The sequence below is a fragment of the Melanerpes formicivorus genome, unplaced genomic scaffold, assembly GCF_026170545.1.
Source record: "Melanerpes formicivorus ecotype bairdi unplaced genomic scaffold, bMelFor1.0.p_v2 SCAF_60, whole genome shotgun sequence".
Lineage (NCBI taxonomy): Eukaryota > Metazoa > Chordata > Aves > Piciformes > Picidae > Melanerpes > Melanerpes formicivorus.
In genome coordinates, this window is record NW_027142412.1 from 3,026,015 (window position 1) to 3,042,296 (window position 16,282).

The 16,282-nt window shown below is 61.5% G+C and overlaps 1 protein-coding gene across 6 annotated transcripts in view; it reads left to right on the forward strand.

Moving 5' to 3' along the window:
* The window catches only part of NF2 (NF2, moesin-ezrin-radixin like (MERLIN) tumor suppressor), a 60,142-nt gene extending 45,454 nt beyond the window's left edge, over positions 1-14,688 (forward strand). For 2 of the 6 annotated variants that reach the window (XM_068161830.1, XM_068161832.1), the window contains exons 15-17: positions 1,671-1,830; positions 3,621-3,665; positions 13,094-14,688. In XM_068161830.1, the coding sequence (XP_068017931.1) occupies positions 1,671-1,830; positions 3,621-3,656 (196 nt within the window). In that variant the 3' untranslated portion in view covers positions 3,657-3,665; positions 13,094-14,688. Of the gene's footprint in view, positions 1-1,670; positions 1,949-3,620; positions 3,681-13,093 lie in introns of those variants that run through there. The other 4 variants (XM_068161828.1, XM_068161829.1, XM_068161831.1 and 1 more) reach the window with 3 other exon arrangements.
* The last annotated feature ends 1,594 nt before the right edge of the window (positions 14,689-16,282 follow it).

Sequence of the window (16,282 nt, forward strand, 5' to 3'; positions counted from 1 at the left end):
GAAACACCCTGGGACCCCAGAGGGTGGTTGGTTGTGCCTCTGCTCAGGCCCCTCTCTGCCTCCCCCAGACACTGGGCTAGAGACAGAGGTTAGGGACTTTCCCTGAAGCCAGAAAGAAAAAGAGAGAAGCTGACAATAACAGGATAATTCCTGGTGCTGTACCCAGGTTGCTAACTAGGTCATCCCACTCTCCTGAGCAGGAAGAGCTTGGCTCTGCTGCAAGCTGAGAGCTGTAGCCTGCTTCTGCTGGCTGCTCCGGGACTCTTCTCCTTCCTCAGGTGCTGAGCTAAACCCTGCTGCAGGTTTTGGCACTCTGGGAAGGTTCTTGTTAGCCTGCTGCTGCTTGGACCTGGCTCTCAGTGTTCCATCACAAGTACAGAGCTGGTGTGGTGTGATTTTTCTCCAGTCCATGCTGCACCATGCAAGGGCTGAGCCCTGACAAGGGCTGGCTTGGGTGGCTTGGGGTTTTTTTTGCCTTTCCTTTTTTGGGAGCCTTTTCTCCCTCCCAGGCATACTGTGTGTCTCAAAAATACCTGGTGTCTTGGGGGCAGTGCTTGCTCCCACACAATCCTACAAGCTCAGTGCTTCTAAACCATGAGAAGTCAGTACAGGAGAGACCTTCCTTACTGCCAGGATCTGTGCTGTTGAGTTGGTGAGCTGGGCTTGAGTGAGGGTGTGGTGGAGTAGAGCTGAAACCAGCACCATGGAGACTGAAACTGTGTGGTCATGGTCCTAGCATCACTGAATGGTAGGGGTTGGATGGGACCTCCAGAGATCACCCAGTCCAACCCCCCTGCCGAAGCAGGATCACACAGGAACACATCCAGGTGTGTTTGAAAGTCTCCAGAGAAGGAAACTCCACAACCTCTCTGGGCAGCCTGCTCCAGGGCTCCAGCAGCCTCACACCAAAGAAGTTTCTCCTCCTGTTGAGGTGGAACCTCCTGGCTTCCAGCTTAGCCCTGGTGTTCCTTGTCCTGTCACAGGGCACCACCAAACAGAGCCTGGCACCTTCAGCCTGACAACCACCTCTCAGATATTTATAGACATGGATAAGGTCTCCTCTCAGCCTTCTCCTCTCCAGACTAACCAGCCCCAGGCCTCTCAGTCTTTCTCCATAGCAGAGATGTTCCAGGCCCTTCATCATCCTCACAGCCTCTATTGGACTCTCTCCAGCACATCCCTGTCTCTCTGGAATTAGGAATCCCAAACCAGGATGCAATATTCCAGGTGTGGTCTCCCCAGGCATGGACTGGTTTGAGTTGGAAGGGACCTCTGAAGCTCAGCCAGTCCAACCCCCCTGCAGGGACAACCCCAACCAGAGCAGGCTGCTCAGAGCCACAACCACACAACCAACCTCACCTGGAATGCTTCCAGGCATGAGGCATCTCCCACCTCTCTGGGCAGCCTGGGGCAGGCTCTCCCCACCCCCTTACCAATATATTGATGAAGCTATTGAGCAGCAGTGGCCCCAGTGCAGACCCCTGAGGGACACCATTGTCACCCATCTCCATCTGGACATGGAGCTGTTGACCACCACCCTTCGGATGCCATCATCCAACCAGTTCCTTACCCACTGCACAGCTTCCCTGTTGCAATTCTGCTGTCAGCTGCCAGGGTCTCCCATCACCACGTGCCAGGACTAACCCAGCTCTCTTCTGGTTGCCTGCTAGGGTGGAGTACATGGAGAAGAGCAAGCACCTGCAGGAGCAGCTGAACGAGCTGAAGACCGAAATCGAGGCGCTGAAGCTGAAGGAGAGGGAGACAGCCCTGGACATCCTGCACAATGAGAACACCAGCAGAGGCAGCAGCAAGCACAACACCATCAAAAAGGTACCAGAGGGCTCCAGTTTGTACCTCACCTGATGCAGCCCCTTTAGCACCAGCCCCCCCCAAGAGGACCCTTCTGTTTTGCACAAGTTGTTATAATAAAAGTGGTTTTTTGTTAGGCTTTTCTCCCCTGGCTGCTTAGCTTGGAAGCAGGGCACTGCAGCTGCTGCTGCCTTGTGTCTGCACAACCAGGAGACAACTCCACTGCTGTGTGTGTGGAGGGAGGTTTGCAAAGGGCTCTCAGGGTCTGAAGGCCTTGCTGAGCCTTAGCAAGAAATGCCCAGGGCTGCTGTTAGAGGGGATCTGCAGCCCTGGTGATGCTGGGAACAGGAAAAACCCTTCCTGCCCAGTGCAGCCATTCCCTGCAAGTGTTGCCAGGGAGCCACACTGAGCTTGTCTGGGGAATAACAGGGACAGAAATACTCCTGACTTCCTGGCTCTCAGCAGCAAAAGCCAAAAGCTTCATCCTCTCTTTTAAGCTGTTGTAAAGAAACCTGTAGTGCATCTTCCCATGCTAGCAGCAGAGCCTTTCACTGGCAGGGGGCTGGGGGAGATGTCTGCACCCTGTGCTGGGGACCTCAAAACCACCTGCTTCAGAGGAGTAGCTTAGCCAGAGAGCTGAGGTGTCTGGCTCTGCTGGCCCAGAGCCACACCTGACAGGTGCCCACAGAGCCCATTCCTTGCTTTTCATCCCATTCTTCTCCTCTTGCTTAGCAGCTCTGCTGCTCTCCCAGCTGGGCTCAGGGCAGGGAGGGGCTGGGGGCACATCCACAGCTGGTCCAGTGGGATGGAGTGCTCAGCCCCACTCACCCCCAAAGCCTTTCTGACCCTCCAAAAGCCTTTCTGTGTGTGTTTGGTTTTACTCCCACCCTGCAGAGGCTTTTCCCCAGCTGGTGTCCTGCCAGCAGCCCTCCTTCTGAAGGACTTCAGTGTAGCCCAGGATGTGCCACAGGAGCCCCAGGCTTTCAACCCAAATCCTTCTCTCTCTGCTGCTCCCAGCTGAGAGTTATGTCTGGACTGATTTGACAGCACCAGCTCGTGGTGGCTTTCATGTCTGGGAGCCTGTGATCACTGAACTGGGGCAGGGAAATGGATCTAGCAGATCTTGCTCCCTGGTTGCCCCGTGATGGCCCTGAGCTATTCAGGCTCCTGTCCCACCAGAGCAGAGGATATAAAAAGCTTCACAGCCCCTTTGGTCGTGGCAGGCTCCAAAGGCATTCCTGCTCCCAGTAGGTTTGGGCAGGTCCTGTCTGCGTGCTCAGAGTGCTCCGTCTAGAGGGGAAATGCTGAGCTCTACACTTGTGACAGAGGCCGGTGATGGGCCCATTTGTCTCGCTTAAAGGCGGTGGCTGGGACTTCATTTCCATGCCTGCCGGGGCCGGGGGCTGCAGCTGGCTCTCTGCAGTCAGTCTGCTGCTGCTTTGAAGCTGGAGCGTCTCCTTGTCTCCTCCCAGGGGAGGGGACCCGAGCTGGCTGGGCTCCTGCACCTCAGCCGGGAGGAGCAAAGGCTTCCAAGGCAGTCTGTGAGCCGGGCACACCAGGAGGAGAATCCCAGGCTGCCTTTGTTGGCGCCACCGGGAGGTCAGGAGGGCTTTGGCTTTGCAGTTGTGATGGGAAGGGAATGCAAAGCCCAGGTTCAGCAAGACTGGAAGGGTCCCAGCCCCTTGCCCCACCTGGAGGCTGCTGCTGGCTCCCCTCTGAGCCAGCTGCAGAGTGCCCCACATGCAGCTTCTCCTCTCACAGAGGATTTTCTTCTTCTTCTTCTTCTTCCTCCTTTTGTTTTGCTGGTTTAGCCTCAAGCCCAGGGCAGAAGACCTATCTGCATTTGAGACTTCCAAGTAGGTTGCTGCCAGGTACTCTGTGTGGGGTGATGGGATCACTGGCTGTGATACTAACCCCTGCATGAGCTTGCCTGCATAGCCAGCTCCTGCTGCTCCCACCCCTGCCACGCTTCTCACACAGGCTCTGGTGCTGGTCAGGCTGGGCTGGCCACAGCCCAGCACCCTGCTCATGGCCACCATGGACCTGTGCAGCACAGAATCACACAAGGCTTTCAGCTGGAAGGGACCTTAAAGATCACCTAGGTCCAACCCCCTGCCATGGCCAGGGACACCTCCTGCTGGAGCACCCTGCTCCAGGCCCCATCCAACCTGCCTCTGAGCACTTCCAGGCTTGCAGCCTCCCCAGCTTCTCTGGGCAACCTGTCCCAGTGCCTCAGCACCCTCATGGGGAAGGATTTCTTCCTCATGTCTAATCTCAATCCAGCACCTCCCAGTTTGAAGCCATTGCCCCTGCCCTGTCACTCCATGCCTTGTCACAAGGCCCTCTCCAGCCCTCCTGTAGCTCCCTTCAAGTACTAGAAGGCTGCTCTAAGGTCTCCCTGGAGCCTTCTCTTCTCCAGGCTGCCCAAGCCCAACTCTCTCAGCCTGGCCTCACAGCAGAGGGCTTCCAACCTTCCCAGCATTGCTGTGGCCTCCTCTGGCCCTGCTCCAACAGTCCCTGTCTGTGCTGAGGACTCCAGAGCTGCCCCAGCACTGCAGGGAGGTCACAGCAGAGGGGCAGAATCCCCTCCCTGCCACTGCTGCTCACACTGCTGGGGATCAGCCCAGGGCAGGGCTGGCTCTGGGCTGGCAGTGCTGGGTGCTGGCTGCTGTCCAGCTTTTCACACACCCCCCCCAGCACCTCCAAATCCTTCTCCTCAGGGCTGCTCTCCATCCATTCTCCACCCAGCCTGGATCTGTGTGTCACAGGCAGTCACCCTGCCCAGCCCTCCCTCCCTCAGCAGCCTTCTCAGCCTCTCTGCATCCATTCCTCCACCTGATCCTCCATGCTGGGAAGTGTCTTTCCTGGCAGAAGTTGAGTTGGCAGCATCAGTGGGGGGAGTGCAGGCTCAGACACTTGAATAATTAACCATGCCTGTTGTGCTCTGCTGCCAGTGCCTGGGAATTGAGTGGAGGTGCAGGGTGGCCTTTGAAGATTTCTTTAATGAAGTGAAGCAAGACCTTCCCCCTTGTCTGCTGCAGAAAGGAAGGGAGGGCTTGAAAGCAAACCCAAACAAACAGAGCACAGCAGCTCCTTGCTGCCCAAAGTGTGCCTAACAGTCCACAAATGCCTCCTCTGTCGCCATGCAGCAGCACTTGGAGGTGTTCACAGCATCACAGGATGCTAGGGGCTGGAAGGGACCTCCAAAGGTCATCCAGGCCAAGCCCCCTGGCAGGGCAGGAGCAGAGACTCCAGCACAGGGCACACAGAACACATCCAGATGGGGCTGGAGAGGCTCCAGAGCAGGAGACTCCACAACCTCTCTGGGCAGCCTGCTGCAGGGCTCTGGCAGCCTCCCAGGGCAGAAGTTCCTCCTCCTGCTGAGCTGCAACCTCCTGGGCTGCAGTTTCCATCCCTTGCCCCTTGGCCTATGGCAGGGTGCAGCTGAGCAGAGCCTGTCCCCTCCCTCCTGCCCCCCAGCCCTCAGAGATTCAGAAGCATTCCTTAGATCCCCTCTCAGGCTTCTCCTCTGCAGACTAAGCAGCCCCAGGGCTCTCAGCCTCTCCTCCCAGGGCAGTGCTGCAGTCCCTCACTCATCCTGGGAGCCTCTGTTGGACTCTCTGCAGCAGCTCCCTGTCCCTCCTGAGCTGGGGAGCCCAGAGCTGGCTGCAGTGCTCCAGGTGAGGTCTGAGCAGGGCAGAGCAGAGGGGGAGGAGACTTTCCCTGGCTGTGCTGGGCACACTCCTCTGAATGCAGTGTGTGCTGTCAGCCTCCTCTGGCTGGAGCAGCATCACAGCAGCCTCAAGCAGATGGTTGGGGACACAGCCAGTGTCTGCTGGCTGCTCTTGGGGCCAGGCTTGGGTGGGTGTCTGGGGAGGCTGCTCTTGATCACCATCACTCTTTGGGATGCCAGCTGTCAGAGCCACCCTCCTGCCTGCCTGTCCCCTGCTCCTCCAGCATGACTCCAGCTCTCCCAACGCTGTGTCTCTTCTTTCCAGAGCCTGCTTTGCCCTGGGGATTTGCCCTCAATCTGCAGGCTGTGTGCAGAGTATCCACTCCCTGCTTCAGGGGGGTGACCTTGAGGAAGCTTTTTTGCTCTTTCCTTGAGCATGGCCCCTGCACTCCCACAGAGTTCAGTGAGTTTTGGCTAGGGCAGGCAATGACTTGGCTGTTGCTCATCAGAAGGGGTGGCAAACCCAGTGCTAAGCACCTTGGGGAAAGGCTTTTGTTGGTGGGGACCTGCAGGTGACCATGGAGCAGTTTCCCAGCACATTTCCAGCTTCACAGAGTGCATCAGGTTGGAAGGGAGCCTCCAAGGGCATCCTGTCCAACCCCCTGCAGGCAGCAGGGACAGCTCCAGCCAGAGCAGGCTGCACAGGGACACAGCCAGGCTGAGCTTGGATGTCTCCAGGGATGGAGCCTCAACCACCTCCTGGCATCCCTGGCAGTGTGTAAGCAAAGCCTGGATGAGGCACTTGGTGCCATGGTCTGGCTGATCAGTCAGGGTTGGGTGACAGGTTGGAGCTGATGATCTTGGAGGTCTCTTCCAACCTGGTTGATTCTGTGTGAGTCTGTGATCAGGTTGCCCAGAACCCCATCCAGCCTCCAGGGCTGGGGCTTCTACTACCTCCTGGGCAGCCTGTGCCAGTGTCTCACCACCCTCACGGTGAAGAACTTCAGCTTCAGTGCATGGGAGGAGCCCCCTCCCCTCCTCTCCCCTCCCACCCCCGCGGTGGAGGCAGCTGCAGGGCGAGCTGCTGCTGTGTGACCTCTGGGGCTTGTTGCCTGCCTTTGAAGATGCCTGCTAAGTGCTTCGTGCCTAATGACGTGGTTAACATGCTAATCCCTTTCCCTGAGCTCTGTGGGCACAGCACCAGCACCTCAGCTGCCAGCCGATTTCCCTGCGCCCTGGGCTGGGGCTGCCTGCTCCAGCTGCCTGCGCTGGTGCTGCAGGCTCTGGCTGCCTGGGCTCTGGCTGCCTGGGCTCCGGCTGCCTGGGCTCTGGCTGCCTGGGCTCCGGCTGCCTGGGCTCTGGCTGCCTGGGCTCTGGCTGCCTGGGCTCCGGCTGCCTGGGCTCTGGCTGCCTGGGCTCCGGCTGCCTGGGCTCTGGCTGCCTGGGCTCTGGCTGCCTGGGCTCCGGCTGCCTGGGCTCTGGCTGCCTGGGCTCTGGCTGCCTGGGCTCCGGCTGCCTGCGCTGGCGCTGCAAGGCTCTGGCTGCCTGGGCTCTGGCTGCCTGGGCTCTGGCTGCCTCAGCTCCGGCTGCCTGGGCTCTGGCTGCCTGGGCTCTGGCTGCCTCAGCTCCGGCTGCCTGGGCTCTGGCTGCCTCAGCTCCGGCTGCCTGGGCTCTGGCTGCCTGGGCTCCGGCTGCCTCGGCTCTGGCTGCCTCAGCTCTGGCTGCCTGGGCTCTGGCTGCCTCAGCTCTGGCTGCCTGGGCTCTGGCTGCCTGGGCTCCGGCTGCCTGGGCTCCGGCTGCCTGGGCTCCGGCTGCCTGAGCTCCAGCTGCCTGGGCTCTGGCTCCCTGGGCTCTGCCAGGGCTCTGACGCTTAGGCTGCAGTAGCAGATGTGAAGCTCCACTCCTTGCTCGGATCCTGCAGCGCAGGAAGGCTCCCAGGACAGGCTCTGCTCCCCCCACAGCCAGGGCTTTGGTTGCAGAGCCTTTTCTTCTTGCACTGTCATGCTTATTTACTGGGATTTAAGCCCTTTGAAGTACCCAGGCAAGGAGGAAATCTCCACGCCTGTGCCCAGACAGGCAGCTTTGTCCTTGAGCAGGGCTTTGCTCCCTCCACAGGCCTCTCCCTGCCAGGCTTCCCCTCCAACACAGCATCTCTCTGGGGCTTCAGCTGGCTCCGTGGGGCTCCTGCAGGCCTCGGTGCTGAGCTGCGCTGCCGCCGGTCCTGCTCCTGCCGGCTCCTCTCCTGGTTGTGGTGCAGCATTGCCCTCAACTCCATGGAGTCACAGGATGGTTTGGGCTGGAAGGGACCTTAGAGATAGATCATTTAGCCCCAGCCCCCCTTGCCATGGGCAGGGTCACCTTCCACCAGCCCAGCTTGCTCCAGGCCTCATCCAGCCTGGCCTTGAAACACCTCCAGGCAGGGGGCAGCCACAGCCTCCCTGGGCAGCCTGTGCCAGACTCTCACCACCCTCCCTGCAAAGAATTTCCTCCTACTCTCCAGCCTCAATCTGCCCTCCTCAAGCTTCAGTCCATTGCCCCTGGTCCTGTCACTGCAAGGCCTTTGTCCAAAGTCCCTCCCCAGCTTTCTTGTGTAACAGGAGATGTTTTCCAGCTGTTGAGAGGCTGGAGGTGTGGATGAGCTACCTCAGATCTGTTCACCTCTCACCAGCAGCCCAGGCTGGGCTCCCTTCAGCAGCAGACCACAAGCAGTTGTGTTCCACCCCACTCCTGCAGACACAGCAGTGTCCCCTTTGGGTGTAGGGGATGAGCAGCTGCAGCTGTTGAGCACAAGGGCAGAGCAGAGTGGCCCTCTGCAGGTTTGTCTGCACTCCTCTCACCTTCAGGATAGATTGTCCTCTACAGCAGGCCACTGGTGGGTTAGTGGTGGGCACTGCCATCCCAGACTCCTGTGCTGCTGCTGTGCCACCTCCCAGTGCCATGAGGCTGCTGGATCAGCTGGGCAGGCAGAAGGGCTGCAGGAGAGAGAGGTTGTGGAGCCTCCTTCCCTGGAGAGATTCCAGCCCCCCTGGCCACTGTGCTGCTGGGCAAGCTGCTGTGGGTGCCCTGCTTTAGCAGCAGGGTTGGACTGGATGAAGCCCAGAGGTCCCTTCTAACCTCCACCATGCTGGGAGTCTGTGGGAGGCAGCTGCTGGGGCAGACAGCTTCCCTCTGCCCTTTTCCAGCCTGCTAGAGATCACTTGAAGGTGTCCCTCAAGGGCTTCAACTGATCCTCTGGGGGCTCCTTGTCATCTCCTGGGGACTCCTTTCCTCACCTCTCCCCTCCTGGGCCCTGCAGACTCCTCTGCTGCAGTGGTGTGCAGGGCAGATGCAGCACAGGATTGTGCCTCTGGAGCTTCACCTCAGCACAAGAAACTCTCCTGAGGTGGGAAGGGCAGGAGGAGGGAGCCTGGGTGGCAGGGAGCAGGCTGAGCTGCATGCCTCAGGTCATCCTTTTCCCTGTGGCAGCCCAGACAGGGATGAGCTTCCCTCTGGATCTGCAGCATTGCTGGAGAGGGGAAGGCTGTGTGCTGCAGAGCAGGCACACCACCAGCCAGGGGCTTCCTGGAGAAGCAGCAGAGGCATTTCCTGTCCCCTTGGGAGCTGCCAGGGCAGGGAGGAAGGACAAGTCAGGACTTCTTGCCCTGCCTGGCACCCAGCTCAGACACAGACCAGAGCTGGGAGATCCCCAGTGAGCAGAGCAGCTCTGGACACCTCTGGGCACACATTTTCCAAGCACAGGAGGGGATGGAGGCATCTCCCACACGGATCTCACCCACATGTACCTGTGTGTCCACTCTGCTGAGACCCCCCTGCAGTGCTGGGGCAGCTCTGGAGTCCTCAGCACAGACAGGGACCTGTTGGAGCAGGGCCAGAGGAGGCCACAGCAACGCTGGGAGGGTTGGAAGCCCTCTGCTGTGAGGCCAGGCTGAGAGAGCTGGGCTTGGGCAGCCTGGAGAGGAGAAGGCTCCAGGGAGACCTCAGAGCAGCCTTCCAGTGTTTGAAGGGGGCACAGGAGAGCTGGGGGGGACTTTGTACAAAGGCATGGAGTGACAGGATGAGGAGCAGTGGCTGCAGGCTGGAAGGAGCTCACTTTAGATGAGGCATTAGGAGGAAATTCTTCCCCATGAGGGTGGTGAGGCACTGGCACAGGCTGCCCAGAGAAGCTGTGGAGCCTCCAAGCCTGGAGGTGTTCAAGGCCAGGCTGGATGAGGCCTTGAGCAGCCTGGGCTGGTTGCTCCATGGCAGGGGGTTGGAACTGAATGCTCTGTGAGGTCCCTCCCGCCCTGCTCCACTCCTTTCCGCCCTGCTCCTCCTCGGAGCTGGGAAGTGCAACTCCCTGGCAGCTAAAGTGGGACAGCCAGCAGCCTCCCTCCCTTGTTTACAAAGGAGGGAGAGGAAACAAGGCAGCGTCAGGCCTATCAGCTATTTTTGTGGCAGCCTTTGAAAAGTGTTTCCTTCAACTGGAGCATCATCTTCTGCCTTTCAAACAGCCTCATCAAAGCCTCGGGGGCCGGGGAGAAGTTGTGCTGGGGAGAGAATAAACGGCAGCGTGGGAGGAAGGGAGCAACGGCTGCCAGAGGGGGGAGGGCTGGGTTTGGTTCCAGAGCAGGGCAAGGGGAAGGTTCACCTGGCTGGCAGGGCTTGGGGGAACAGGTAGGGATGGAGGAAGATGAGCAGGGGGGGCAATGAAAGAGGATTTGGTGCGGGCAGCACTGGGCAGGGGCAGCAGATCTCCCTCCCAGCATCACTGCCACGAGTCACCTTCTCCTCCAGCCTTGCCAGGCTGGGGCATGAACTCAGGAGATGAGGCAGTCTAAGCCTCTCCCTGCTCCTTGGGACGGTGGGGAAGGGCTGAAGTGATTTTGCAAGGCCCTTCTCCTGCCCTGTGCCCCATTCCCGGGGGCTGGGGGGCTGGGGGCTCCCTGGGTGGATTCTCTCTGCTGGGTTTGCAGAGCTGGCACCGGTTCAGCGCTCTGGTGATTGGGTTAGCCACTCCAAACCACGTTTGGCTGTTGAGGGGCTTATTGCCTTGCTTCTCTCTGTTGTTCCTCAAATCAAATCAGTCCAGCAGCCCTGGGTAGGAGCAGAGCTCAGAGGAACCCCAGTGCAGGAATGCAGGGAGTGGGACTCTCCCCTTTCTCCTATCTTGATTCACTCCAGCTCTGGCTGCTTAATTGCACTCCCTCCCTCTCCCTCTAAATTTTCTTTGATGGCTCTGGGAGTGCACTTGGAGCCCACCCTCCCTCCTGCAGGAAGGAGATTATCATAATACTGCTTGTAAATCAAGTTTTTTCTCTCCCCTCCCTCCCCCCCCCACCCCTCTCTGCACTGACGAGAATGTAACTTGCTCTTAATCACTCTGCCTCTCCTGCACAGCCTGGGGTGCAGGCAGAGATTTACTGCTCCTTGCCTGCCTGGGCAGAGGGGACACAGAGGGGACACAGAGGGTGCAGGGAGTGTGCAGAGGGGACACAGAGGGTGCAGAGGGGACACAGAGGGTGCAGGGAGTGTGCAGAGGGGACACAGAGGGTGCAGAGGGGACACAGAGGGTGCAGGGAGTGTGCAGAGGGGACACAGAGGGTGCAGAGGTGACACAGAGGGTGCAGAGGGGACACAGAGGGTGCAGGGAGGGTGCAGAGGGGACACAGAGGGTCAGAGGGGACACAGAGGGTGCAGGGAGGGTGCAGAGGGGACACAGAGGGTCAGAGGGGACACAGAGGGTGCAGAGGGGACACAGAGGGTGCAGGGAGGGTGCAGAGGGGACACAGAGGGTCAGAGGGGACACAGAGGGTCAGAGAGGACACAGAGGGTGCAGGGAGGGTGCAGAGGGGACACAGAGGGTCAGAGGGGACACAGAGGGTGCAGGGAGTGTGCAGAGGGGACACAGAGGGTCAGAGGGGACACAGAGGGTGCAGAGGGTTTGCAAAGGGGCTGCAGGCATCCTCAGGGCTTTTCCCTGGCAGATGAAGAGGCTGGACCAGGGCCATTCTCTCCTCCTTGCTTTATTGGTGCTGCAGAGAGCTAAACCATTGCCCTCTGTGTGAGGGGCTGGGGTTTCCCTGCAGAGCTCTCACTGCAGGAGGCCGAGAGCGAGCTGGGCCGCAGGGCACCTCCCTGGGCCCCTGCAGTGCTAGGTGGGCTCAGTCGAGCTGCCATGGGGCTCACTGCCCTGAGGAGCCTCCCGTGGCTCTGCCCTTCCTCCTCCAGTGTGCCCCTCGGGATTTGTGGTGGCACAGCCACACCACCAGCAGCCCTCAGCCAGCGCTGGGAGCGGGGCTCGCCCTGCTGCCGCTGCTCAACGGCGACGGATGCAAGGCTAGGAGAAAGCAAAAGGAGTGTGTGGGGGTTCCCTGCAGGATCATGGGCACTGGGGGGGGGTCACTGTGCAGTCAGGAGCAGCCCTCATTTCCTCCCTGTGTGTAATTGTCTGTGAGCAGGCAGCTGCTGGAGTGCTGCCAGGCAGCTCCCATCCCAATTCCCACCGCGGCGGCTGCCGGAGGAGCCTTTGCTCCAGGGATGGTGGAGGCAGAGCAGCCTGAAGGTGCTGCCCCCTTCCTCTGCCAAGCTCCCACTGAGCCCTCAGCCACAGCCCAGCTCCTGCTGCTGCCAAGTGTGCCAGCTGTGCCCATGCCCTGCTGCTGTGATGCTTTTCCAGTGCCCTCTGGGTTAGAGGAGCAAAGCAGCACAGCCTGGGCCCCTGGGCTGTCTGAGACACATCCCACGGGGGGGATGAGAAGTGGGGGTGCAAGGTGGACACCATGGGTGCCTGCTCTGTTGCCCTCAACATCCCTCTGGGCTGGTGCTGAGTGCCACCAAGCCGTGGGGCATGGTCCTGTTGGCAAGGCAGAACTTGCTCCTTCCTGTGGGAGCTCACCCAGCTCCACCTCTGCTCCCACAGCTGCTGGCACCTCACCTTCCCTGGACAGGTAGAAAACCAACATGAAACATCTCAGGGAGCCTGGAGAAGTTGTGGAGGAAAGCTCCTGGTGGCATCTCTTCCTCGTGGTGCCTGTGTGGGATGCCCTCAGAGCTCTGCCTCCCTGTGCTTTCCCTGGCACTGCCTCGGCGCTCGCTCAGGGGGGGCACAGCTTCCATGGCACCCCGGGCTCACAGGCTGCTTTGGGTGGGAAGGATCCTTTAGAGGTCAGCCAGTCCAACCCCCCTGCAGCCAGCAGGGACAGCTGCAACCAGAGCAGGCTGCTCAGAGCCCCAACCAACCTGACCTGCAATGGTTCCAGGGTGGAGCATCCCCCACCGCTGTGGGCAACCCCCCGAGGGCAGGAGGGTTGGGCTCGGTGGCCTTTACAGCCCCTGGCATTCCATGACTCCAGGACACTTGTGCCCCTCAGCGGCCCTTGCTGGGATGGGAGGTGCTGGTGGCCACAGAGAGGTCCTGCAGCCCACCCTGCCCCCCCCCCACGCTGCGCCTGGCCGCGGGGCTGGGGGCTCGGGCGCCGCAGCCCTGCTTCTGCCTGCCCCCGGAGCGGGTGGGACGGAGGGGCAGGGGCAGCAGCCCCCCCCCCCGCTCAGCTGGGGGTGCAGCTGGGGCTGGGTGAGGAGGAGGGGGGTCAGCCCTGTGCCCCTTCAGCCCCCCCCTCTGCTCTCTTGCAGCTCACCCTCCAGAGCACCAAGTCCCGCGTGGCCTTCTTCGAGGAGCTCTAGGAGCCGCTCCGCAGCGCCGCTGCCAGCTGCAGCCTCTGCCCCTGGCACTGCTGTGCCAGCCCGGGCTGGGCAGCTGGGCATCACCCCTGGGTGCTGCCAGCCTCTGCATGCCAACGGACCCGTGCCCTGGCTGCCCACGGACTGTCTGATGTTCCCTGGCTTAGTGCCCCTCCTTCCTTCCCAGCCTTTCCCTTCTCCTGGCTTAGTGTCGAGGTGCTGGGGTCAGGGCTGCAGCTGTGCTCCCCCCACAGCCTGGCAGCCCGCTGAGGACTGCCCCAAAGCTCCCCCTGGCAGGGCTGCCAGGCCATCCCCTCTGGGCTGCCTTCTGCTGTGGGCACAGCCTGGAGCCCCGTGGTGCCTGGCTCTCCATTAGAACCCAGAGCATGTGCCAGTGGAGTGCTGTAAATCAGGGCCCCTGGCGCCGGCTCGCCCGGCGCCTGCCCACACGGCAGAGGGTGGGGGGACAGTGGCTGTGGGCACCTGGGCTGTAGGGGCAAGGGCTGCTGCAGCCCCCAGGGGAGTAGGCAGGGCAGGAGGTGGGGAGGAAGGGCTCCTCCAGCAGTCTGCAGAGGCTGAGGGGCAGGCAGCAGCTGGTGCCAACCAAACGATGCCTTCTTTCCTGCAAACTGTGACAAACCAGGCAGCTGCGCTTCGGGGGGGTCATGGCTGGGCTTGTACTGGGCACCCAGGTTCCTGCACCCCTTAAATGCAGCAGGGGCTCCCCAGCAGCTCCTCTGAGCCCCCCCTGGGCGCTGCCTGTTCCTATGCAGGTGCCTTCACTCACAGCTCCAACGCCCCAGCAGCAGCAGGGGGCAGTGGGGCTGCCCTGACCTTCACCACCCCCCCAGCAGTGGGCAGGGGGCAGTGGGGCTGCCCTGACCTCTCCTTCACCACCCCCCCAGCAGTGGGAAGGGGGCAGTGGGGCTGCCCTGACCTTCACCACCCCCCAGCAGTGGGCAGGGGGCAGTGGGGCTGCCCTGACCTCTCCTTCACCACCCCCCCAGCAGTGGGCAGGGGGCAGTGGGGCTGCCCTGACCTCTCCTTCACCACCCCCCCAGCAGTGGGCAGGGGGCAGTGGGGCTGCCCTGACCTCTCCTTCACCACCCCCCCAGCAGTGGGCAGGGGGCAGTGGGGATGCCCTGACCTTCACCACCCCCCCAGCAGTGGGCAGGGGGCAGTGGGGCTGCCCTGACCTCTCCTTCGTGTCTCCATCCCAAACCCTGCCCTTGGCTCGGGGGGAGTCTCCCTTCCAGGTGCAATTCACTCCCTGAAGGAGACAGTGCTGCCCCAGGGCATGCCCTCAGGACCCCCAGCTCCTCCTTCACACCTCCCCTGACTCCCCCCCAGCCACCTCCGGGGGGGTCAGCCCAGAGCACAGCCCAGCCCCAGCCTCTTTTTATTTAAACCCACGCTGATGCACTCCCCACGGTGTGGGGCTGGGGGCAGCTGGCCATGGCCTGGCTCAGCCACGGGCCCCTTCCCCCGGCCCAGGAGGAGCTCCAGTTCCTCTGGTTTAATAAAAGTCCAAAGCACTACGAGGGGGAGCTTGGCCCTCTTGGGTCTTTCTGGCCCCTCTTGGGTCTTTCTGGCCCCTCTTGGGTCTCTCTTGCTTTGGGGCAAACCTCCCCGAGCCCGTGGCTGCCAGAGCTGGGGGAATGGAGCGCTCAGGGCGGCTCCCATGGGGGGTGGGATCCTTTCCCCCTTCCCTACTGCTTCAGGGGGGGAACCCTCAGGGCTCTGCTAGCCCTGCCTGCAGCAGGCTGCTTCTCTGCCTCTTGGGGGGGTCGGGGGTGTGCCCCGTGTTTGCCTCTCCCCGGACTCTGCCTGCTCTCAGCTCTGCCTGCAGCGCATCCCGGCGGCGCTGACCTCCATTTCCTCCTTAATCACGGCTGGGCAGCTCGGGACGCGGCCGGGCTGAGCCACCGGCACCGAGCCACAGCCACAGCCACCGAGCCACAGCCACCAAGCCACAGCCACCGGCACCGAGCCACAGCCACAGCCACCAAGCCACAGCCACCGGCACCGAGCCACAGCCACAGCCGGCACCGAGCCACAGCCACAGCCGGCACCGAGCCACAGCCATCGCGGGGGCTCCACCGAGCCACTGCCTGTGCCGAGCAGCACCAAGCTCTGGCAAGACCCAGCTTGGGGGCAGGGGGGCAGGGAGGCTGCTCAGGGCTCCCCCCAACCCCCAGTGACTCGCTGGGCTCAGTGATGGATGTCCTGCCTTGCCCTGCTGCCAGGGGACACGGGGGGGCTGCTGGGTGACCAGCCACCCTGAGAGCAGGGGGGGTCAGGGAGCTGCTTGGTGCCCACCTAAAATGTGCTGGGCAGGTGAAGGCCTTTTGGGGGCCAGCAGGGACCGATGGGGAGACTGAGGCAGGGGTGCTGGTGGGGCTGCTGGCCTCATTCCATGCAGCCACAACTCACAGGTTGCCACTTCTGGGCCCACTCCACACCCCCAGCTGCCCCCTGGGGTGCTGCCTGGGTGCCTGTGCAGGTGTGGTCTCCTCTGGGGGGGTAAGTCTGTGTGTGTGGAAGCCTCTGTGTGTGGACACCAGGGAAGGGTTTGCACAGGGCACAGGAGTTTGTACAAGGGGTGTGCACAGAGGTCAGGGCCATCCTTGACACCAGTCCAGGCTGGGAGGTGAGAGCAGCCCTGCAGAGAAGGCCTTGGGGGTGCTGGGGGTGGGGGGAGAAGCTGGGCAGGAGCCAGCTGTGGGCACTGGCAGCACAGAAGGTCAAGGGCAGCCTGGGCTGCAGCCAAAGCAGTGTGGCCAGAGGCCTTCTCAGCCTTTGGTCTTCCAGGGGGTGGAAAGGGGAAAGGGAATGAGATGAGGAGGGAGAGGAGTGGGGACAGGCAGCCTGGCTGGGGGCTTGGCACCAGGGCCACCCCGCTCCCAGCAAAGACCTGGCCAGCTCAGTGCATCTCCCCCTGCCCTGGCACCTCCCTGGGGCAGCCATAAAGCTGTAACTAAAGGCTCAACGAGTGTCCTGTTGGATGAATTGGAGGCTTCCTGGGCCAAGAGGGAGGTCTGTGGGGGAAAACCACAGCTCTGGACCCCCAGAACTTCTGGCTGGTTCCAGAGGTGCCCACTCGGCCCCAGGCAGAGCACCAGGGAGGGGGTAACCTGTGGG